The sequence below is a fragment of the Equus quagga genome, chromosome 7 (assembly GCF_021613505.1).
Source record: "Equus quagga isolate Etosha38 chromosome 7, UCLA_HA_Equagga_1.0, whole genome shotgun sequence".
NCBI lineage: Eukaryota > Metazoa > Chordata > Mammalia > Perissodactyla > Equidae > Equus > Equus quagga.
The window spans coordinates 25,350,406-25,374,764 of record NC_060273.1 but is presented as its reverse complement, the minus strand read 5'-3'; the positions used below and the strand labels follow the sequence as shown (position 1 = coordinate 25,374,764).

General features: G+C 46.2%; 1 protein-coding gene across 1 annotated transcript in view; it reads right to left on the bottom strand.

Annotated features, from left to right (window-relative positions):
- Positions 1 to 14,448: 14,448 nt before the first annotated feature.
- Positions 14,449 to 24,359, bottom strand: part of CALN1 (calneuron 1) — a 463,893-nt gene continuing 453,982 nt past the window's right edge. Inside the window, exon 6 of the mRNA XM_046665286.1 lies at positions 14,449 to 14,667. Coding sequence (XP_046521242.1) covers positions 14,540 to 14,667 — 128 coding nt within the window. The 3' untranslated portion in view covers positions 14,449 to 14,539. The remainder of the gene's footprint in view (positions 14,668 to 24,359) is intronic.

The following is a 24,359-nucleotide window of genomic DNA, read 5'->3' as shown; positions in this document are numbered from 1 at the left end:
TTTGAAACAACAGCCAGCCTCTGTGTTAGCCCCTTAGCTGTCGAAAGCAACTATCAGAATTCAAAACACATGACCCTGATATTTGGAGGACAAATCCCACATTGGCTCCAGGAAGTCACACCAGGAATGCTGGTTGCTGTTCCCGCAGCTGCCTGCTGTGGGGCTGGAGGCTGGTAGCCACTGGGCAAAAGACCAAAATTCCCTGTATTTTACCAAAATTTACCAGTGTCTTCACCAACCTCTCCCCTGGACACTGCAAGTGTTCAAGCAGACTCCAGAGTTCCAAACTAGTTACTTCAGACAGTTCCTGCCAGCTCAATAGCCACCTCTCTTGTGTCAGAGAGGTGAGGCAGAGGCTGGGCCACTTTAAGCTGGCTGAAGACTCCCTACCACTCATAGCTTGGCAGAGTTATTGTGGCTCCGAAGGTAGAATGTGAGCTGATCATCCATTGCATTTCTTCATTCAGCCTCTTTGGTTCTGTGGTTATTAGAACTTCCCTGTAAACTCTTATCTTTGGTTTCCTGTGTTGCAGTTTCCCCTCTACTTTTACATCTTCCTGATTATTTTAATGGAAACTTAGGAGAGAGAAAATGAAGCATTATCTTTTAACAGTGCTATAACTTCTTGAGTGGCTTTTACACAACAGATAAGCAATGAAGTAAAGAAAAGCACAAGAAAATTACCACGATAAAAAAATAGAAGTCTCCTCACAAATAGCTGTCTCTCTTTGCTTTGTAGAATGGCAGACAGGATGCTTTTCAGGAAGGGCTAGGTACTAATGTCTCTGGGCATATAAATCTCTGGTAGTTGAGGTAAAATATATCTGGAAACTGAGAAGCATCCACATAAAACCAGAAGTGATTTCAATAATCAAGTTGTGTTGTGAAGGTCTCGTATTTCATATCAGTTCTTATACTAAAGGTTTCTATCCTGACAAGTGAGAATAAACTGATTCTCAGGGCCTTCAATATGGTGACGTGGTAATATGCAGTGTAGTGAGGACACCTGGGAAATGCTCAGCACTGAGACACTCTCATAAAAATTCTGAAGTCTCCAAACTTGCAGAGAGAAGGCAGGGGCAGTGGTCTTGCCAAAATGACTCAGCCAAAGAATTGTGCCTTTTTTTTTTTTAACCTCTGAAAAGGGAGTTCAAAGTACATTTTATTCTGAAACCCAAGCAAAGAAAATTCACTCCAATGATGTGGATATTTGATTTTGTAATTCTTAGGCAAGATAAACTATTCTTTGTGTGGGCTGATGTTGACACTCTTACTTGCCAACATTCTATTTGGGTTTAAGAGGATAGATGACCTTGGAGCTTCCTGGAGTCAAAATAAGCAACCAGCAGAGGTTACCAAAGTCAGAGCTGCAAGATCTTCCAGAAATCACAGAGAAAACTCAAGTTAAAGAGCAAAACCACATGAGTTCAACTTGATTTCAACCCTCATATTTCCTGGAAATCATTTATGTAAACCAAGGTTTGGCAATAAATCTGTTAAATAATTGAGCCAAGGTCAAGATTAGCAAAGTGTGGAATGGGGGGAGTAGAGTTGTGGTTGAGAGTGTGATTGACCAACTGCTTAGGTGTGCACATTGTAAAAGGGCTTCGACAAGTCTGTGCTGGGCCATTCATACAAGATGAGCAGAGCAAGGCTCTTAGGGTGGTGTTCTAATTCCATAGCCTCCACCTCTGCCTATCTAGACCCTAGGAAATCCCTACAGAGTCTCTCCTTGAATTTTTTGGGAAGTCAGTGGCTACAAAGGGAACAGTGACAAAGTCAGTAGCAGATTTCTTGCAATGCAGGCAATGTAGGTACCATGCTCAGTTTCCACAACACCAGCCTGTTTACTCTTTCAGAGATGGCTTTGATTTTATTTCCACCTTCCAGCCTGCCACTGGCACAAAACTCCCTCATTTTCCCAGTTCCTACAGAACCAGGCTGATGCTGGGTCTACACAACACCAAAGAACTGGAAGGAAAGTGAGCAGTTTACTCGAACACTGGGTGTGTCCCAATTAATGTTTGAACAGTGGCAAATAGCCAAGATAGGACTCAGTTTTGTCTCTTGCCACAAGGTGGAGAAGGAAGGAAGAAATGGATGAGAAAGGTTTGAAAACAAGTTTCTCTAGTTGGATGCCTTTTTCTGTAGCTTTTAGAGGCGCAGAGAGACTGACCAACCACTTGTTTTTCTGCAGCAAATGCTAAATAGTCCTGGTTTCTCTCTCTGCTACCTGATATCATGTCGACACCCTGAAGGTATCTCAAAGTAATCAGGACTTAAATTAAATTCAGTGTCTCCCCTAGCCCTCTCAAACCAGAAACAAGATGTTATCCTTTTGTCATCCCTCTCCATCAAGACCTATACCAAATCAATCACCAGGCTCTCCTTTCTCAATCTCTTTAAGTCCTGACCTCTTTTCTCCACCCCTACTCTCACTTTTTGAGTTTAGGCCACCATCACGTATCTTGTGGATTAATACAAAGTCTTTACAACTGGTTTCTCAGACAAGTGTCCCATGCTTCTGGGCCTTTGCACATGCTGATCCCTCTGCCTGGAATGCACTGCCTCCCCTGCCTGGCTAATTTCTTTGTCCTGCCCCTCCAAGGATCTCCCTACCAAAAATGTGGATGGGAATGACCAATTTCAGGAAGGTGGTCACATTAGAAGAGGAAAGGAAGAAAGAATGATAGAATTGGCTGGAGCATTAGCTGCAACTCTAAGCTTCCATTTCTTGAGAGAAAGATTTCAGTAAAAATATTCACCTCTGTTAAATGTGGATTATAGGCATACTGTGCCTGTTATATTATTTCGTGTGTTTGAAACGCTTCATAATTAAAAATAAACAATGTTGTTAAATGCGTGATGCTGCCTTCTTTGTCTTGCTTCAACTTTCCGTAGTGAGTCCTCCCACAGGGCTTCTGACCCTGGGCTCTAATTCCAGGCTTACTTGTCTGTTATTTCTACTAGACGGCAAACTCCCAGTGTGTTGTACCCACAGCCTATCAGCACTTGGGAGACACTTGCTAGTTACTCGAATGAGTCTCGAAAGCATCAGTAAAGGCTGGTACTACACGGTGGGACTGGCAGTAGGCAGGTGTTGACAGGGAGCTACAGAGTGGAGAGGAGGGAGTTGCATAGCTGGCAGAACTGTATCCATCCCAGGCCTCCTGGGATGTTGAGGCTGTGAAGCCCTTGAGATCCCAGCTCAGACTAAGCCCAGGGAGCTGACACAATGGCTTTCAGGGGGGCGATGGGCTTGTTGTTCAGCCAGAGGAGAGCCCAGCTCTGTGGTACCAGAAGCCAGCTGGTATCACCCTCAAGGAGAAACTGAATGGGCTGAACCTGGATTATCAAAGAGGACAAAGAATTTCTGGACAGGCTGGAGGAACTAAAACAAAACAAATCAACATGTAAACACAGATGTAGCTGACTTTGACAAAGGCATGGGAAGCAAGTGCCCGAGGATGCGAAATGAAGGAATTTGGCAGAGAGAAGGGAGGGCACAGGACCTTGCACCATGGGAAAATTTGTATATCTGAGCAATATGAGGTAATCTGGCTTGTTTGTTTGTTTACTTAGCGAATATTTACTGAGATTTGACTACGTGCTTGGCACAATGCTAGGTGCTGGGAATACAACGATGAGCAAAAAAGCTGTTGTGTAGCCAAGGAAGCTTATTTTAGTCACATGGCTGAGGTCATTTGCCCATCCAGGGTCACAGACAAACTGGATTCTGTGCACTGCCTGCCCCTGAACCACACAGCATGACCCCATTTCCTCCCTTACATGATGGCACTGCAGACATCTCCAGTGCCCCCACTCCCCAAGTTCTCTTTTCTAGACTGGACATGCCATCTTTAGAGAGGAGACGGCTGGTGGAGGGGTGGCACTGGGGTGATGCTGACTAAGAAGAAACCAGTATGTGGTTTCTAGACCAGAGAGACTCAAACTCATATGGATCAGGCTGAGTCCTCTTCATTCAGAAAGGCTTGGGAGAGCTGAGGCTGAAGGAAGCCCCTAGCAGAGACCCTCGCCAGGGGGGCATGCCCACGCCTGTTCCAGCATTGCTTCTGTGACGTAGGACTTGCTGTCTGAGGCAACTGAGAAGCAGGACTCTGGCGGCTGCCCCAGATCACCACCCGAGGCTCCCATCCATACCTGGAGGATCAGAGCCAGCCCCAGGCCTCCACCTATTGCTTCTCTTTCAAGACTGCTTTCATGTTCATTTTTTATAACAGCTTTATTCAGATGTACTTCACACATCAGACAATTCACTCCTGTGTGCTCACGTTTACTCTGCTCTCATCTGGATGAGTCTTAGGCAAAAGTAGGGGGAGTGTCATTCATTCTGCATACTCACTCCCCCCACCCCCTTGGCTTCCTAGGGACAGCCTGGCAGCCATGGCCTTGACATTGGAAAGGCAGGAGGGAAGACCACAGAGAGCCTCCAGTTTCTAAGCCAGCAGCACCTGCCTAGGAGGGAGAGCAGAGGTCCCTGCAGCCCCAAGCAGGTCTGTGCTGCTGTGCTTAGGGAATATGGGCCACAACTGCAGGTCACAACCTGGAGATCACCCCAGGAAATACCTCCTGAGACCTAGAAGCTAGGAGCATTACTGAGAGGCCACCCAAGGAAACGGCTTCTGATCCTGGCCCTGCTGCCTGAGGCTGCTGAGCAGACTCAAGTTCAGACCTCTCACCTGAGCATCCCCCAAGGCTTCCTCAAGTGGCTCCACCAGCAACCCTTTCCCCAAAGGTTCTCATTCCGTAGGTCTGAGGTGAGGTGAAGCATCACCGAATCCGGTGATTTGGATGATATTTGTAATTATGTATTGATTCCGATGTCCAGCAGTGTGAAAACTAGTGCTACTAAGACAGAGGTTTTCAAACCTGAAGGCTTGTTGCCGTGCTCCACCTCCAAAATCTCTGATTCCATAGGCTGGGGTGTAGCCTGAGAATTTGGTTTTCTAACAAGTTCTGAAGTTCTAGTTGAGGGACCACACTTTGAGAGCCATTTGCTAAGAGGACAGTCCTGTTCTCCAGAAATCACCCAAATCTGAAAGAGTAGAAATTTGTTGCCCCAGTTCTTAACTCTTATCACAATCACCTGGTGAGTGAAAATCCCGATGCCCGGCTGCCTCCAGACCAACGGAATCAGAATATCCGGCCAGGGCCCAAGAGTTGGCATTTTCTTAAAGCTCCCCAGGCAATTCCCATGGGCATCCGGGGTTGAGAACCACTGCCCTGCAAGGTCTTTGAAGCTCAACTAACTTCAAACTATCTTGAGAGCAGAGAGGAAAGGTGAGGAGAGAGTGGGAAACAACAAAGGTTACAAGAGCCAGAGTGGGGCAGTGAGCCCCAAAGCATCTGAGCCAGCATGTCATCTTAGCACAGCCAGGAAGCTCTTCTGCAAGGAGGTAGCTGCATCTTTCTTCCTCGTCCAAGGAAATGCAGAAGTGAGGGTAGGGTCCTCGCCAGCTCTGAGCACCACTGCAGGACTGATGGCTGAAGACCCCTCAAGCCAGAAGAGCCTTCTGGCCACACACTTGCCTATTACTTGGGGCTAGAGCATGGCCCTGGTGCAACACCCCAAGACTTAGGGGTGCTTATTGAGGTAGGCTGGAGCACAGCTACTTTCTCCCTCCGCCCATTGTCCAGTGATTGAAGCCCAGGTGTGCTGCGTTGAAATAAAACCAAGGAGTGTAAGGCAGGCCTGGAAACAGGGCCTCAGGTCCTTGCAACAGCCCAGGCACTAATCTGGTGCCCCTCAAAGCCAAGCTAAATGCTACAGGTAGACCTTCCAAAATTGGCAGGAAAAGCAATGGGCACAGCTTTCTATCTGTGCACATGGCTGGACCACAGACAAACATTTACCTGAAAGAAAAGCCTTTGAAATTTACTTATCACCAAAATTATGGAAAAAATCCCAATAGGAAGCAAAGATATGTTCACATCTTAAGGGAGAGCTTGGTATATTGTCTAGTTTGGGCCAGTGTTGGGTAATGAGTCTTCAAGCTTCATTATATCTGTGGTCAGGGTCAGAGACACTGAGTTCTGATGTCAGTCCCCTGGTGGGCCTTTTGTCCTACAGAACACTTCCTGCCTGGTTAAGTACTCCAGGAGAATGAATATTCATGACTAAATGCTCCCTTACAATAAAAAACATCTTAAAACCTACATCAGAGAGGATAAAAGCCAAGTCATTATCTGACGGGAATTTGCCAGAGGCCCCCTTTAAAGAGAGAAAAACATGTTCTTTGTGCCTAGAACATTCTATTTTTAGAATCTTTAAACAACAAATGTTTAGTGATTTTCTCATAAGTTTTCCCTGGGAATGTGTATAAAACGCAACACCTAAAACTGGGGACCCTGGAAGATCCTACCTACATGGAAACTCTGATTTTTGGTTTAAGTACAAGATGTTTGGGAAAATGTGATAATATTTTTGAAAAGTGAAGAAAATATGTGATGCCTTCAAGGTGCCTGGAGACAGGAAGCCAGCGTTCTGGTCCAAATTGGGGCAGGACCTCAGCTAGTGCCCTTAATCAAGTCACTGACCTTCTGGTGCCCTTTTTTTCCTTATTGATATAAGGGAATGGGTGTCTTTATCCATACTCAAGAAGCTCAGATAACATTACAAATTCCAAAAGCTTCAGTGAAATCTATGTAATGCCTGAATGCTAATGTTGGGAAGACTTTGGCAAATGGAATCCCAAAAGGCTGACACCATTAGCTAGGGTGTCTGCAGAGTATCCTTGATTATAATGTCTGCTCCCAAACTAGAAGATGTTTCATATTTCTCACCACATGCTCCATAGTCATTTCATTTCCCCCTCATGTCAATTATTCCCCTCCAAAGCCCCACCCCAAGACCACATCCCCAGCTGCTTTCTCATCAGTTGCTTCTTGGAAGGAGGTGATGCTGGCTTGTCATTGAAAGATCTGGTTCCCTGCAGGGTCATAGGAATGAATTTCATGACCCATTTGGCAAATCACACCACAGATAATAAACTGAATCTCTTGTCAAAAGAAAAAAAGGAACTTTTATTTTTTCTATTGCATAAATAATGGTAAATTAGACTCTTTTTTTATACAGATTATATATTTACAGACAAGTTTGGTTAGAGAAAACATCTGGTAAATATGGCAGTCAGTTTTCCTTTATACACTAGGATAACATATTATAATATATACTTCATTGGATCAGTAAGTGGCATGCCAAGATAATTTATATTAATATTTACATTTTATATAAAGATTTTCTTTTGACTAATCTGCTGACTCTCTCATCACTTAATAGCAGAAATCATCAACTAATACTAAATGAAAACAATGGAACGTGAATGAGGTAAATGGGAAGAGTGTGACCCAGGATTCCAGTCTCCGTGGCCCGTTCTGGATACGAGGGCTGCCCAGCTCCAGCCATCCTGGCTCCAACAGTCCTCAGCTGTGCTCCAATTGGCATCCAGCCATTTACTACTGTGCTTCGAGAAAAAACTCATGTCTCAAGTCTAATGATCCCTAAGATCACAGTGACCCCCTCCAACTGCCTGCAACAGACGACAGTTTGCCAACTCACTCCCTAACCAGATTTTTGGGTCTGATTTCCCTCCAAGGGAATCTTTGGTTAGTCCTTGGAGAAATAGCTTCTTCCTAGATTCAGAATTGGAAAAGAAAATCAAACTCTACTAAGAAGCCATTCAAAGACCCCTGAAACCCGATTTTCAGGTCAGAAAAACAATAGAATGTTCTTTGATTTTCCTTGGAGAGAGCTGAGGGACATTGACTTGCGTTACCAGGAATGAGAGGGTCCTTTCCTGGCCAATCTAGGTCTTTCCAGGGAAGAACAGCAAGCCTTGCTATAAAACAATGACTGGGACCTCAGTCTACTTCAGAAGGAGAAAAAAGGACAGAAACCTAGGATTTTATGCTGTTATGGGGCAGAAGGCTGGAGACTTTCGTGGATCCTGTAGCCGCTCTCTTCCTGCTCTCCGTCCCTGAGCATGGTTGCATGGCATCTAGAACAGGGACTTGAGCTCGGCATCACTCGTCAGCCCTCTAAAGGACAATCGCAGGCTGCTGGACTCCCAGACTGTTAATCTAATTCCCGACAACCACCAGAGATCATGATTCTCTTCCTTCCGCAGTGTGACAAATAATTACAAACCATGATCGAGTAAACTGGAACGGCTGTTCCAGTGGCCAGAAGAAAAGGAAGGAAAGAAAGAAATGAGTGGAAGTTGTGCTCTTTATTCAGTAGCTTCCAGTTAGGCTTTCTCAGATGGAGAAACAAGCATCCTTCCTGGAATCTGGCTTTGATTCACACTACTTATACATGAATTCTGAGTCACACGACCTGTGGTAAGGTGATCAGATCCCCTTAATTCTTACACTGGTTAACAGAGGACACAAAGCCCATCTTCAATGCTCCCTTGAATCAGCAAGACCTTAGAGAACAAACAAAAACTCTTGCCTGCAAGACCCGACACATTTGACATAGGCCAATCTGCATTGTTTCATCCACAGACAATAGACACCAAGAGATACTTTATGACAACTGCCTCTTGGGACTTGTGTTAAAAAAGAACCTGCCAGTCCCTAACACAATTCAAGGAGGATATAGGGACCCTCTCAAATGTGGGCATTCACTTTGATTTGTTTCAGACAGATTCACCATGGGAGGGCTCTTATGGGTCATCCCCTCTACCTTTCCTCTTGCTTTAGAGATGCGAAACCTGAGGCCAGGAAGGAAAGTCACTCAAAACTATCCGGCTGGTGGGTGGCAGAGGCAACCGGGGTCCTGCCTTGTGTGCCCTTCCCAGCCGAAAGTGCTGCCCACACTTCTGGTTCTAAGCTCTGCTCTCCTGGCCTCAGTTCAACGGGTCTGAGCCCAGACAGAGTGCCCTGAGAGAGGCATTTTGGGCTTGGCAGATGTCAGCATCCCCCAAGGAAACGCAAACTACCAGCCTCCTCTTGAAATTCCCAGCACACATCCTTGGGATCAGGTGGCTGGACAGCAGCCCCATGGCACTCAAGCCACTGTGTGTTCCCAAAGTAGGCCAGCTATACAGGGAAAATGTTCAGAAACCAGCCTCTGCAGCCCTTTAAAAACTCTTTTTCTCTCTCAGGTCCAGGGATGGAGCAAAATCACACTTGAATTTTACATTCCTTGGAATATTCTTTCCTAATTATCCTGCTCTTCTACCAACTGGAAAATTCCAGCTTCTGCGTCTCTTTCATCCGGACAATAACGTCTAACAATGAGAGAAGCACCGGTTTGAAAGCCAAGTCATCATGGTCAAGGAAAAAGGGTGAACGACAGCTATCCCCAGCATGGGAGTTGTGCTCAACTGATAAGCCACCCAAGGCAGGGGCAGGGGCAGGAGGCCAGGAAAGTCTTTTCCAGTATCAGAGGACAGTCTTTGTGGGACTGGCAAAATCTAATTCTTTGTGGCCATATTTCAAACCAACTGAATCAAATTAATTTTGCCTTGGAGACTTTTTGAGCGTTGTTATCATGTCTCTTGAGACCATCTACAGAGGGTCCCCAAACCAATATGAAGTAGAAACCATAGCTGTTAAATGACCACGTGCATTGGCAATGAACATATGATACTAAGAGAAATTCTTGACTGGTTTGTGTACTTAACCTTATTCCTCCAAACCAAGCGTCTATAGCAAGGCCACATAACTGAGGATAGTCCCCTGAGTGCCTTAGTCAAAGGAAGTATGAAGTGAAGCTGAACAGTTCTGACATTTAAATTGTCGTGGAGACAGGGTCGGTGAGAGGCAGCTCAAATCCTTCCTCTATTTTGCCGTCGCTTTAAATAATTCAAATTGAAAACCCTTGCTGCTGAATAATGTTTCTTTTCTCTTTCTGATGGATTTTTTTCCTTTCTGGGGGAGTTGAGCAATGAGGTGGTGAGGAGGATGGCTATGGCAAGACCTTTAGGTTAAGGACGCTTACCCCCGTGAGGTTCTCTGAAGAGGCCAACGAGAAAGTTCTGATCTGAGGTCATTTCAGACAGACGTTCTCCAGGGAAGGAAGGTCTGCAGTCCTCCCGGTAATACAATGAGTATGTGCCAACGTCTACAAGTTTAAGCTCAGTCCATCTAGATCATCAAGGCATTATAGAAAAAGGGGCCCCTCCTTTTTGCAGTGGGGCTCCAGACCATCTCTATACCTCAGTGGAATAGGGTGAATGACATGATCCCTATAGGCCTTTGGAGAAATAATCAGTGCAGTAAAATGACCCAGTGTGGTTTGAGACCTCCAGCTGGGAGGAGCAGAGCTCAGCAGCTTCCTCAGGGATGGAGAGCAAGGGCACAAGAGAACAGGCTTTCACAGCATGCAGCCACACATGGCCAGGCCAGCCAATCCAAGGAGCTGTTCATGGCAGTCACACCCTTAACTTTGCGGTCGTGCCTTCATAATGTCCCAGGGAGGCTGCTAGCTATGGGTTAAGAGTAAAACTCTCTTTGATTTATGACCTGAGTCTGGGCTTAAGCCTAGAGAAGGCATTTGGAATAAAAGATAAATTTCTCTCTCCAGTTCTTAGATACATAGCTTTATGATTCTGTGGATGGGAGGCTGGGAGTGGCATTATTGTCAAAATGAGCTCGCCATCTTTCATTAGGTTCTTTTGGCTAAACACAACATAGTAGACCATTTGTCATGTGAAATATGAGACAGGAGCAGGTACCAAGAAAAAGACTCATAGTACACATCTTGTTCTCTGCAAATAAAACATCTAAAACTGCTGAAACCACTGGGCTTGCCTAAGACCACGTGACCTCAGTTCACCTCAGAAGGTCACCTTTCTGGCTTGTGGGACAGCTTCTCCATAGGCAAACACATGCTTTCAAAGATTGAGGCTTAAAATATCTTTTGCCTTCCAGATGACATTTCTTCCTTTTTGCCCACATTAAGATGTCCTTGCTCGGGACCCTGGGAGGTGGAGGAGAAGGTGGGGTGGAGAGCATACCACCTGGCTCACAGGTAGCTCCTGTTCTCCAGAGCAAATGGAAGGACAAGTTCAAACACCAGAGGAAAAGGCAGAGAAATCATTGGACTTTTAGAGGGTAATTTCCTCCAGCAGTGGGATATGGATGCCAGGAGTTAGGTTATAATCAGGCGGAACCCAAACGTTCTTTAAGAAAATGTTCCCTATTTTTGTGTGCCTTGGCAAACACAGGGTGCAATGCAAGGGTTGTCATGGCAACATCCATTTTTTTTTACAGATTGGTCACGTGGGACCCACGCACATTCTGGAAGCCACTGCTAATAGTCCCCATGCTGGGTCTGGTTTTGGGGACTCTGTCTCCTTCTGGAGTGATAGGAGACAGGTTCTTTGGGGACGGAAGGGATCAGGGTCTACATCTCTTGTCTTCCAAGCAAAATGCCTCCCTGATCATCACTTGTGTGGTCTGCAGGCATCCATTCCTGCAACAAGAATGAGCCAAGCTTGGTTTGCCAATCACTCCTAAGTCCATCACCGGGAGGACAGAGCGAGAGTCGGGTTCCTCTTGCTTGGTCCCTGCAGAGGTTACCTCCAGCCAGGGCCACATGGTACACCTTGGGCGTGGAAGATCAGGACCTTCTGGAGTCTTCATCCATGAGCATCATAACCCCTTCGGCAAGGGTGCTCACTGGCATGGGGCCCTGGAGTAGCACTGGTGTGGACGGGATTGGGGTGGGGCTTGGGAAATCAGCATCTTAAGCCTTACAAAGAAGCTTAACCTTTGACAGACCATCCACGCAAAACAGCCAGGATACCAGTCACAGGGACAAGCTCTTAGCTCCCAGAGTCTCAGCAACGCCACTAGCTCTGTGATATCTCCACATGCTTCAGTCCCTGGGTGCCACGTGTGAGGTTACCATGGTAGGAGGATCACTTTTAGCCCACCAAAGAGAATTCTGTGCTTCCTTCTTGCCCTCTCTCCCTAGCAACATCCACAAGGAACTCATTCTCCTAGACTTTCTCCTGGGTAGGATGGGCTTGCTTCCTGGTCCCTGGGAGAGAGGAAAAGGGTCCTAATTAGGGAGAGGATGCTGAGGCCTTTGTATGGAACAGGCTGTTGGTGCCTCTCCAGAACTTCTTTCAATCTCCACCCCTGCACAGTGGTTAATTTCTTTTCCAGTGAAGTCTAACCCTCACATCCCTCAGGGTCCCCGTCTTCCAGTGGGGGGCAGAAGAACTTGCAGAATAGCAGCCTTTGAAGAAGTACACAATTTTGCCCTGAAGTTCAGCCTCACCTGCAGCATTGTGCTCCCCTCTCATGGGGCAGGGTCCTTTAAGAATCATCCCTGCGGTCTCCATTCAGTCTATTTAGGGTCTTGCACCCCCTCCCCAGAAGGACATGGTCTAGTGGGTCAGGGGGTCCCTCCCACTCAAGTCCACTTGAGAGAGGGAGGGCAAACTGCTTTGGGCAGAAACTACCGACGAAGTTGTCCCATGTATTAGAATTCTGCATTTGTACTGTTCTCGTTTAGGATTCTGACCCTGAGGGACCGTGGTGAGTCAGGCAAGGGGTGAGAGGAGAGGCAGATGTGCAGTGTGATCTCTGGCAGGGCAGGGCGGGCAGGAGGGACGGGGGGCTGCTGCCTCATTTGGCCTGGATGTGCAGGATCCCAGGCATTTTCACAGAGGGACTCTCAGCCCCCTGGGCTCTCGGGAGATTACGCCTGCTCCCTCCTCCATCCTATGGCTCAAACCGTAGTTTTGCTTGTGCTCATCATGAATATTTGCAGTCTCCCACAGTGGGGAAGTTTCTACAGCTACCCCAGGCTGTTTCCTGAAGCACTTGCAGAGGTGAATTGGAAGAAGACCCTCAACTGAGACCTTGGATACACCAGGTCTGAGAAGGCAAGAAGGAGAAAGCTGGGAGGGAGGTGAGGCCTGAGGAGGGGCCCAGGAACACATACCAAACCAAAAAACCTACCGGGCAGCCGCGAAAGAGGAAAGATTCTAGCGCCCCAATACTGGAAGAAAGGCGAAAAGGGAGAAGGGAAAAGCATCTAGCTTTAGGATGCGATTGAAAGAAAACAGGAGCAAGACTATTCCATTACAGAAATAAAGACCTGAGCTTAGAAAAGTACAAAGGGAAATATTACATCAAAAGATTATCGACTAAGCAGACTATGCAAGCTTGAATTCATAGTGGTGGCTGATACGGCATCTAGGAAAGGTCAGATTACAGACTTGAAATGGTGTTGACAATGGACTAGTAGATTCCATTCCCTTCCCCAACAGAAGTATTCTGCAGGCAGGAGTAAATTACCTGTCGTGTTGGCTAAGCTTATTAACATCTTTTTTTTCTTTTCTCGTGAAAATGAGTCAGTTGCAGAATCTGAATGCCAGAAGATGTTATGTAAAATACAGTACGTAGTTTGATCTTTCCATCTTTCTGCTTCGGATTGCATGTCTCTTTTGCTCCAGGGAAGACTGACTAACAAAGCCAACTTTAGGATGAGAAAAAGGTAAGATGCACGAGGACCTTAACTTACAGAGGTCTTCCGGCATGGAGATGTGTTGGGGCTCCATTACTCCGGATCACTGGGGTGCACGCTGTAATGCCTCTGCATCACCAGTCTCAGTCCCTCCCTGTCCCCTAAACTACCTTGCCTGCCCCAAAGAGGCAGAGACGCATGTCAGAGGACAGCCTTCAGCAGGAGTAAGTGGTTAGGGAAGAACGATGTCACATACGAAGAAGCCAAATATATATGTGTGTCTATGTGTCTATGTTTCTGAGATGCCCATGATTATGCTTCTTTTTTCTCTAATGGCAGCACAGGCGGCAAAGCTGGGAGGAAGGCTCTCCGCAGATTCCAAAATGCTGGTGCGTGATGGGCTCTAGGAACAGAAAGCCAAGTGCCAACGGAAACCGAGAGCTCCCCAACTCTGCCAACAAGAGTCCTGTAGAAAAGGCAGTAAGAATGGAAGCGAAGTGGGTGCAACTTGCAGACCGCCAGGCGCTGCACCCCATTCAATGGCTTTCCCCTCAAGCCTTGGGGGGCTGCTCCACTGGGTGGAGGAACGAAGCCAGGGTAGGATGGAAAGCCCCCTCTTCTGTGACAACCCAAAGTCAGCCTCTTGGGACTGAGGGTTGCCCTGGTCGGGGAAGCGGAGGGGGTCCCCAGTTGAGCCCTGGGTTGAAAGTATGGGGCATGGAGGTGACTGTGTGTTCACACCTCTCTCGTGCTCTCTTAAACCACCAACCTGGATTGCCATTGGAATTCCGAGATGAAAATGAAGTTTTCTTCAGAGTTCCTACAGGTGGTTGAAGCAATCATTCGGAACTCCTGGCTATTTATTGCATTAGGAAACAAAACCATTAAAGCATTTAAGACAGCCCTTTTGTGTCCCTGCCAAGGAGATGAAGTTGATTTGCAACACTGGTTGCACTGCAACGTTGGGTTCTTCACTGAACTCTGCCACGTCGTCATCGTTCATATCCGCTTTTGTGGAGGAACAGAGTCTGCCCGCAGGGCATGCACATGCGCGGTGAGCTGGGAACGCAGCGCGGTGTGGGGAGGCTGCTACTCCATGCCGCTCCGAAGGATCTGGTTTGCCGCAATCAGCATGACGCTTATGATGAAGGCCATGGCGAAGGCGCAGATGAGGCTCTTCCGGACGCAGGTCTGTCTGTTCTGTTTCTGGGAATGCACTGGGGGTGGGGGAGCAAAGGACAAGGAGATGTGGAGGGAGTAGGGGGAGAGAGAAGAGAGAAATGACACAGTGAGACAGGTTGCACCTCTTCCTCAACAAGCCCAGAATGAGTCCTATAGGAGAAGGAGTGATCGAAGTAAGTGGACAAGCACTTCTGGGACCACTCTTGGAGGAGACTGAACGTCACGTCTTCCAGTAAATGGTATGAAATGGTAAAACTTCTATAACAAAAATCATGACAGATGTAAGGTTCAGAGTAAGGTATAAACTTCCAGATGTAATAGTTACAGTGACTTTCTGAGTGAAAAACGTACGTAACAATTCAGAGTGAGTTTGATGAAAGGCATCATCCAGATATTGCTGTGTCCATTTCTGCCCGATGCCTGGCTCCCACGTCTGAGGCAGCTGATTCAGATAGAGCGAGGTTCAGACACCTCTCTACATGTTATGCTGGGCTGGAGGCAACTTACCTTTCATGAAATTGTTCTTGGGTGACTGCTGGCCGAAGTGACTCTTAAGTGACTTCTGGCATCGTTTCAGATACGCACACCAGTGGTTCCAGAGTCAGGTCCCTGGGCAAGCAGCATCCGCATCACCAGGAGCTTATTAAAAATGCAGATTCTCAGGCTTGGCCCCACCCCAGATCTACTGAATCAGAGACTCTCGGGGTGGGGCCAGTGATCCATGTTTAACTAGGTGATCCCAGTGTGTGCTGAAGTCTGAGAATTGGGGACCACATGCTCTGTGGACAGGACCAGTGTGAAGCAGGGGGCCACAAAACCCTCTCAGACTTCCCGGAGGTAGGGTGTTCCCAGATTCTGCAGCTCCAGGAGTCTGACTTTGGGTTCTGGGGTTGCGTTCTCTTAGTCCTTTTGTTGGCCTAGGTCTTGCGCCGCCATTTTTATGAGGCCCATGAGAAACCGTTAGTAGGTCTCAATCAAAAGGCATGGGTTACTAATATGGGTTAGACACAGGGAAATGGAAATAATGAAAAAGAAAAGCTTTGATGAAGTGTGCTGAGGAAGAACAGATCTCTCCCAGGCGCTGCTTCCCAGGCCGGACTTTCTTTCCCCTTCTCCTTCTTCTTTTTGTCTACCCTCTCTCCCCATCCGGCAGTGATCTTTGCGTACAGTTTACCACCTAGTTTATGGAAGAAATCTGTGCTCTGGAGGCAGTCAGGAAGCTACCTACACCAGAGCTACTCACTGGACCGGCAGCATTAGCACCATCTGGAAGTTTGATATAAATGTGAATTCTCAGGCCCCACTGCAGAACTAGAGTCCAAATCTCTGGGGATGGAAGCTAGGAATTTGTGTTGTTGTTTTTTCTTTTCTTTTCTTTTCTTTTTTTTAAGATTCCGTGCATGGTTGTGTATCCTGGTTGTTACTTTAATTCTCTATGTGAGCCTCCATCACAGTATGACAACTGACAGACGGTGGTGTGGTTCCACAACTGGGAAATGAACCTGGGCCACAGTGGTGAGAGCACCAAGTCTTAACCACTAGACCACCAGGGCTTGCTTGGGAATTTGTGTTTTAATAAGCTCTCCAGGTGATTAGGGAATCACTGGGCCCCACCCCTGCAGTTTTGGTTCAGTAGGTCTGGTTGGGGCCAAAGATTCTGATAGAGTTTGAGCTGCTGGAGACAAAAGGAGTAGGAGGGGGGATTGTGTGTCTGTGCACATGCGCATTAGGAAGATTGGTGTGGGCAGACTGGGGAAGATGGTTCTTTAGATTCAGATGTTAAGAAACCCAAGGCCAGAACAGAAGAACATTTTCAGATTACCTTACATTTTGGAAAGGGTCCTTCTGCTGGACATTATAGTCTACCTTTGCAAACAACCACCAGCTGAGGAAAGGAGTTTTTCTTTAGGCCGGTTAAGGAGAAAAAGAAAAAAGAAAGAAATGCAATTTCTTTTCAAATTACTCTCAGTCTCTCTCTGCAGGATAGAAGACTGGCAAAAGAAAAATGTCTAGGTAGGGTCCACATGCCTTTAAAGAACCTACAAAATATTCAGTTTCAAGCACCTCTCCCCTTGACATTCAGCGGCTCCTCTGAATCCTTGGGAATAACAGGGAGGAAGTAGGAAGCTGGTGATGGTTCCAAAGACGAACAGAGCTTTCCCCAAGAGAAGGGGTCTCAGGGGCTTGTCAAGGGGCCTCTATAAATTACATCGACCGCCACGCTTCACAGAGACCCAGTGGCCCTGGCGCAGCCCTCGGCTCCCTCATGAGTGCCTGTTGGTTATTTACGCCATCATCTCTTAAGTCTTGTCTTATCGTTAATCCTTCTGGATCCACTGGGCTTCCGCTTCCCTTGGGTGATGGAAAGTATTTTTGGTTCAGTTCTTTACTTGCTGATCATGTCTGTGTCTTAGAATCCTATAAGTTCTTAGCTGGAGGAAGAAAATTTCCTTGGTGTGGAGACGTGCCTCCCCCCCAGGAGTGGGCAGAGACGCCAGTCCTCAGGAAGGAAAAAGGAGGTGGCGTTTGAGAAGGAAGGACCAAGACAGAAAATCAGATGAGGATGTGGAAGTAGCGTATCTAACACTTTCCGAGGACTGGCTAATTTATTCCGGGCAGCTCCTCGGCATGAGAATGCTTCTGAAGGCAGTCATTTACCCTTCCTTCCAGAGAACTGACGAAGGCTTACGGAAAAGAAAAACTTTGTGATTGGGCTGAGGGAGAAATTTTTTGCTGAAGCCCTTCTTTGTGAAGGACACTCGGAAAACAAGGTCACAGCCTACAGGATTATCCTCCAGGAGGACGGCTGCACCTTTGATCTAAAAATCCTTCAAAGCAGTAGGAGAGAGAGATAAGGAAGAGGAAAGGCCTAGAGACCTAACAGTGTGTATGTGAGGCCATGCAAATCTGAATCCACACCAAAGTCCTGTGAGCAGAGTGAAGCTTCTAGCTCATTCCTCCGTAGTTCTGAAACTGATCATCGTTTGAGTCCGTAATTCAGACTCTGTGCCTTGATAAGAATCCTTTTACCTCCTGTTCTACCGTCACCATAAGTTGTGTGGCAAAGTAAAAAAGTGACTTTGGAGCCAGGCCCAAATCTGAATCATGATTATCCCACATCTTACCTGTGTGACCTTGGGCATACTAATTTCCCTGGGCCTCAATTTCCTCATCTATAAAATGGGGGTAATAAGACATACCTTGTTGTGAAGATTAAGGGCATATGAATGTAGTGGAATATTGTTTGTGCCTAACGAATGCCAATTCCCTTTTGCAAACCTTTTAAAAGCTCCCCTTTACTTGTTGAACACCCGCCTCAAAGGGCTAGGTGTGCCTGAAGTACTTTATATATGTCAGGGCAACAGTCCTTTGTGAGCTGGGTGTATGATCCTCATTTGATAGGTGAGAGGCTTGAAGTTCCACAAAGTGGAGTCCAAGGTTATTTGGCAAATGGTGGAGGTGGGGTTTGAGCCCAGGTCTGATTGTAATATCCAGGTTCAAAACTTCTGCACCAACTCTCTCTTCTTGATCTTTTGTGTAGCAATAGAAAGGTCAGCAGTAGAAAGATCCAAAGAAAATGCACTTCAAACACTTGATGTGGTTGACAGAGTGTGACCCGGCACTGATTAATCTGATTAATGTGTTGATAATAACTTAAGCGCTGTCTTTGGCTATCATATATTTGCATTGCACTATATTTTTGTATATTTATTCATTCTTCCTGTCTACACTTTGTTTCCCCAACAAGACCACAGGTCAGCGGAGGAGTAACTGTGAGTCGGGGTATGGCTTCTTCTCCTAACTGCCACTTAGGAGCAGCCCTGGACAAGTGATTGAACTTTTCTGAGCCTCAGTTTCTCTCTCCGTAAAAGGAGCTAATGATAACTGTTGTGCTAATCTCATTTATTTCAAAGATCAATGAGCCAATAAAAAAATGAAAGCTAGGTCCAACCGTGAACTGCAAGAGACATGCAAGCCTTCCTTCTTGTATCCCCTGAGGGCTGCAGGAAACACCTGCTTGTTGTTCTCCTCTTCCCTGTAGCCTCTAGCAGGGGGCTGAGGATATACAGATGCTCCCAAACCTTTGCTTTGGTCCTTTCCTTCATTCATTCATCCCCAACTGCCGCTAGACTTGCCTTCCTAAAGTAGGCATCACCACTCTCTGTAACCTTCCTGCAAAGGACCCCCCTTGCTGAGAGAAGCATGTTCCGTCTGCTCCTAACTTAGGAGGGAGAACCACAGACCTCCTCCTATCCCTTCCCCACCTCTGCTCCTGGACCACTGTGCCTACCTGCCCCCCTATTCCCCCACCACCTCTGTTCCAGCCCCGCAGGACTTCTTGCTGCTGTCTACACAAGATTCTGCGGTACTGTTTACACCATTCCCTCTGCTTAGGGGTGTCCGCTGACCTTCTCTCTCATTTCTTCTGGGCCTGACCCAAACTTTACTTTCCCATGAGGCTTCTCTTGAACATCCTGCTCGCAAAGGGCCTGATCTTTTTATTTTTTTAATGGTCTAGCTCTTAATATTTATTTATTTTTAGTTGAGATCTAATTCACATACTACAAAATTCACCATTTTCGGGTGTATATTTCAGTGGCATTTAGTACATTCACAAAGTTGTGAAACCATCACCACTACCTAATTCCAGAACATTTTCATTACCCTAAAAAGCAACCCCATATACATTAGCAGTCACTCCTCATTCCTCCTTCTCCCCAGCCCCTGGCGATCGCTAAGCTACTTTGGTCTCTATGGATTTATCTATTCTGAGCATTTCATGTAAATGGAACCACACCCTAGGTAGCCTTTTGTGTCTGGCTTCTTTCACTTGGCATAATCTTTTTCAGGTTCATCCACGCTGTAGCATGTATCAGCACTTCATTCCTTCTTGTAGCTAAATAATATTTCACCAAATGAATGTACCTCATTTTGGTTATCCGTTGACAAATAAAAATGGCAAGCAATAGGATATATTGGAGAATATGAGGAAGCCATTTGGTATAAACCTAATTTGGCCTGACCTTGTCTTTCCAAAAGGGCCTGACCTTGGCTGTTGAGCATGCATTGTATATCTGCTTTAGATATTCCCTATGGCAAGAACAAAGGCCCTTGAGATAAAGGTGCAACTTCCCTCCTCCTCCCAATGTTGGCGTCTCCTTAAGGATTAAGCATCTTTCCTTAGGCTAGAAACTGATTGCTGCGCTCACCTGTGGCCGCCCAGCTCGGGACAATAGACTTGCCTCCTGCTATGCCCACCAAGATAGCAGACCCACTACCTGCTGTGTCCATCAAGCGCTATGCCGATAGGGCAATCTTGTGGCTATTGTGGGAGGGACATTTCAATCATATGTGAAACACCCTGTTTGGGGGTATATAACCACTCTGTGTACCCCACTTCTTCGGTGCCCTTTCTTCCTTTGGGCCATGGTCCTCAGATTTCAGCTTAGAATAAACTCACCCAAATTTTCATTTATAGATTGGTTCGTCGACACCATTTACCAGTTGATAGACATTTGGGTTGCTTTCTAGTTTTCTGGCTGTTATGAATAATGCTGCTGTGAACATTTGTGTATGTTTTTGTGTGAACGTGTTTTTACTTCTCTTGGGTACAAATCCAGGAGTCAAACTCTAACTTTTTCAGGAAGCCGTTCCTTTTTGGATCTTACTGAGCACTGAAAATGGCAAGAACGCATCATGAAACTGGTGATTTTTTTCTACGTCTATCTTTCCAGTCAATCTTAAGCTCTCTTCCAGCAGAGTACTTAACACAGTAGGTGTCTAGAAAGTACCTGGGGATGAAATGTGAGTTGGGGTAGGTTGACACAGGAGGGCATAGGAGTGGGGTTCCTGTTTTCTTGAAGGTTTGTTAGCAAGCCAGTGCACTGACCAGCCTCCTGGCTGCCGTAGCAGGACCTGGGTTTGTAGGCTCTAGTGACTGACGGTTCCTTCCCCTTCTTATTTTAACAGATTCACACTGTTCCACTAGGCAAATGACCGACAGCAGCTCTTGGATGGTTTCCTGGAGACATGAATCTATGCGGATTTTGCCACTGACCAGGTGGGGGGACCCTAGATGTACTGGGTTCATAATCCCTCTGGCTTTGATCTCTTGGAAATGGGGCTGCATGTCTTCGGAGGCACTGGCTCCCAAATGAGGCAAATCAGAATCATAACAATTCTGGTTAAGTGCCCCAACATCGACCGACGTAAGTGAGATTTCTGGCAGAGAATTTGAGGCTCTGGAATGTTAAAACAATAAAAACCCAGTTTAGGTGATTCTCGCAATAAGCCAGAGCTACCAAGTCTGGGAGCTGTTATGGCTCTGTGATCCTTCCTGGGCTAACACTTTATGATTCTATGACACTGGGTATTTCCATAGCCTACAGTGGAACTAATTAAGAGCTTTAGAAAGAGAATTTTCAGTGATATGAGAAATGCCCAGGCACCTAAGGAAGCCTTGGAGGCAGAGATGGAGGATGTGGCCTCTGAGGGAACAGGAGTGAGGCTGATAAGTTTTATGATGTTTCTGTTAGGAGGAAGAGGGGCCACCTCTCCTTGGGGGAGTGGGAGCTGTTCCCTTCTCCACTACAAAACCATCTCAGGTTTCTAGCTGTCAGACAGCAATGTCTTGTTTTGAGGGTCCTACTATGGACCCTTGTTGTAGTGACCAGGCATTATTTTGTCCTTTCCAGCAGTCCTGCCCCTTCTTATCTTTTGGTTCGGGGATCTGTACCTCTCCACCTACTGGGACTCTCAGGGCTTTACCTTCCCACTGTAACAAGCCAGACGGGCCAGGTAGAGCACCCCAAGCTCTTGGCTTGGTCCAGGGGTAGGCACATGGGCCAAGCAAGTTTGATTAGAGCCCCTTCTTGGAATATAGATGGATCTTGAGAAAGAGAATCCTGTCACCTCAGGGAGAGAGAGCAAGAGTGAGAGAGAAGGCAGGAGCAGAGACAGAATGTTGCTTGAACACTTTGGGTCCAGGTCAGCCACAGTTCCTCCCTTTGACTTTCCCCATTATTTAAGCTGGTGCTTTTTAATTTAAGGGGGACTGGGTTGAGTTTCTGTTACTTGAAACAAAAAGAACCTTGATCAGTACTCTTGCTAACTCCAGTGCTGGCAATGACTTAACTTTAGGAATGAATGTGTTAAGAGGAAGGTTCAAGCCCTGTAAATTTGGTCCCTGTCGCATCCTTCAAAGAGGTGGAGTTCCAGCAGTATGTACTCCATAACGTCTCCATGAAAAAAAATAACGATAAGAAGAGAACTGGCTAGCCTGGCTAGTTTTGTTTTTTTGTTTTTTGTTTTCAGTGCTTACTAATGTGTTAAACATTGTACGAAATATTATCATGTGTTATCTCATTTAATCCTCATAACAACCGTATGAGGTAGGTCATTATATGATTCCCATTTCATAGATGAGGAAAATTAGGCTCCTAATATTTATTTCAGTGTCTTACTCAAGTGACCTAATATGTGGTGAGGCAGGATTTTAAGCCAGGCCTGTCCAGAGTGCAGAGCTGGAGTTCTTAACCATCATGCGTATTTATCAAAAACAGCTCTTCAGATCTCTATCCTGTGTCTCAGAATCTCATCACCCCTCACTCATGGCTCCAGAACACTTTCCTACTGGTTTGTTATGAAGGGTTCCCCAAAAGAAGAAAAAGCTTTTTTTGTCCGAAGTCCCAAATCTCATTCGAAAACTGTCTCCTGTCTCACCACCTGCCACGGACCTCAGCTCCATCTTAACCTCCTACACCTACCCAAGGAGAACAGGTTTATTTCAGGAAAGTCATAGCACCTGGCGAGCTGGGAGCAGATGGTGTAGATGACATATTATGCCCTTTTCATTTGGATGGGCCTGAAATACCCAACGTGTGTGGCCAGTCTCCCCATTCGGGTATGCATTTGACATCCTGACAGGAACGCTGGGACTTCAGCAGGGATGGCTGAGCTGGAGACCTTGGATTTGGCTGCAGATTCTTTCTGACCTTCCTCTGAGGCCAGAAGTTTTTGAAACTAGATGTGACCGTCGACCAGTCTTTGCATTGGACTGATGAAGAAAATAAGGCTCAGAGAGTTTAAAAGTAACTTACCCAGGGTCACACAGCTAGTCTACACAGGGCTAGGAACAGAACCCATATGTGTGCACAGTGATGCTTTGGGGGCTATCTGGCCTGTGTCACCTCCCTTGACATTTTTTTCTCTTGTCCATCGTACCAAGGCGCTGAATGGTGCAGAGCAGCTCTGCCATGCCTTTCACAGAAATTATTTGTTCCTCAGTTGATGATTTTGCTTTACTTCCCTCTGCCATGTGTGTTGTCAGAATGTCTAGAAAAATCTGACAGCTGGTATTCCATTTAGGGACAACACTTTGGGGGATGCGTCTTGAAAGGGCTCACACACAGATCTTGCTGCACTTCTACTCAACTTCCAAATCTAATATGATTTCATTGGCAGTGCACTTGGAAACGAGTAAGGATGATGATGAGGCATCGTTCTGTAAGGAGCCTTGGAAACACCTATGCCCAGATAAATGACCCAGGGCGACAAATGACGAGGGCTTTGTCAGGTAGCCCTGGGTTCAAATCCTTACTCGCTGTTTGACTTTGGCCAAATTACTCCACCTTGCTGAGCCTCAGTTTCTTCATCTGTAAACATATTGGAAGCAGTAAGCCAAACTTAATATATAGTATAATTTATCATAAGAACGCTTAATAAGGACCCAGTGACAGGCAAATAAATGATTCGACCACAAGACTATTCAGTTCCCTATACGTCAGCAACTGGAACCAATAAAAATACGAATTTGTCTTTCAGTGTCACTGAGCTTATATTCTCCGAAAACAAAATGTCTTACAAATGGTCAAACTGAAGCAAACCATCTTAAACCTCTCTTATGTAGCATGGACGGTGAGTGGGCATTGTGGGTAGTCACATAATCTTGTATCTAACCCATTTGGTGGATGCTGACCTATTTATTTTTCCAAAGAATTACAACACAAATACTGACAACTAACACCTCAGTACATTGAGCACAATTTATCTTAATAAGGGAATTCAAAAATATCTGAGGCATTGGGAGTGCCTGAAAGTCCTACTTTCAGCAATGTTCTTATTGCACTGGGGACATATAGGCTGCCAGCCAGTGAGTAATGCCAAAGAGCCCCTGGATTCAGGGGGTTAAATGACCTCATGTCCAAAGCACCCAGCACAGTGGGTGGCACCTGGCCAAGTGCCTGACTCAGACTGGATGATTTCCCATCTGGAAGCCACGCGTCAATGAAGGAAGGGTCTACTTCTGAACCCTTGAGTTACATTCTTCTAGTCTCTTCCCTGCCTTCCTAGGAGTTTCTGTAGATGACTTCTTTTGGTTCTTCAGGAAAATGGGTTCTAGACATGATGTGAGCCCCCAGTTCTGGGTTCCTCGAAGTCAGAAACCTTTCCTTATATGCAGCTTGGAATTTCATCCTAGTTCCTTCTGTTCTTTCCTTGGGAGAAGATCGAAAAAACTGCTGCTTACTTATGATCACAGAGCCCTCCCTACCATAAAGATAAGCCAGATTAGAAGGTATGAGGGGCTGCGTGTGTGTGTGTGTGTGTGTGTGTGTATCTGTTGTTTGTGTTTACTTAAAAATCAAATAAAGAAAACAAAATCAAGCCAAAATGAAAACTAAAAGGAGGACAAAAACCCTAAACTTCTCCCATCGAGGGTACCACACCC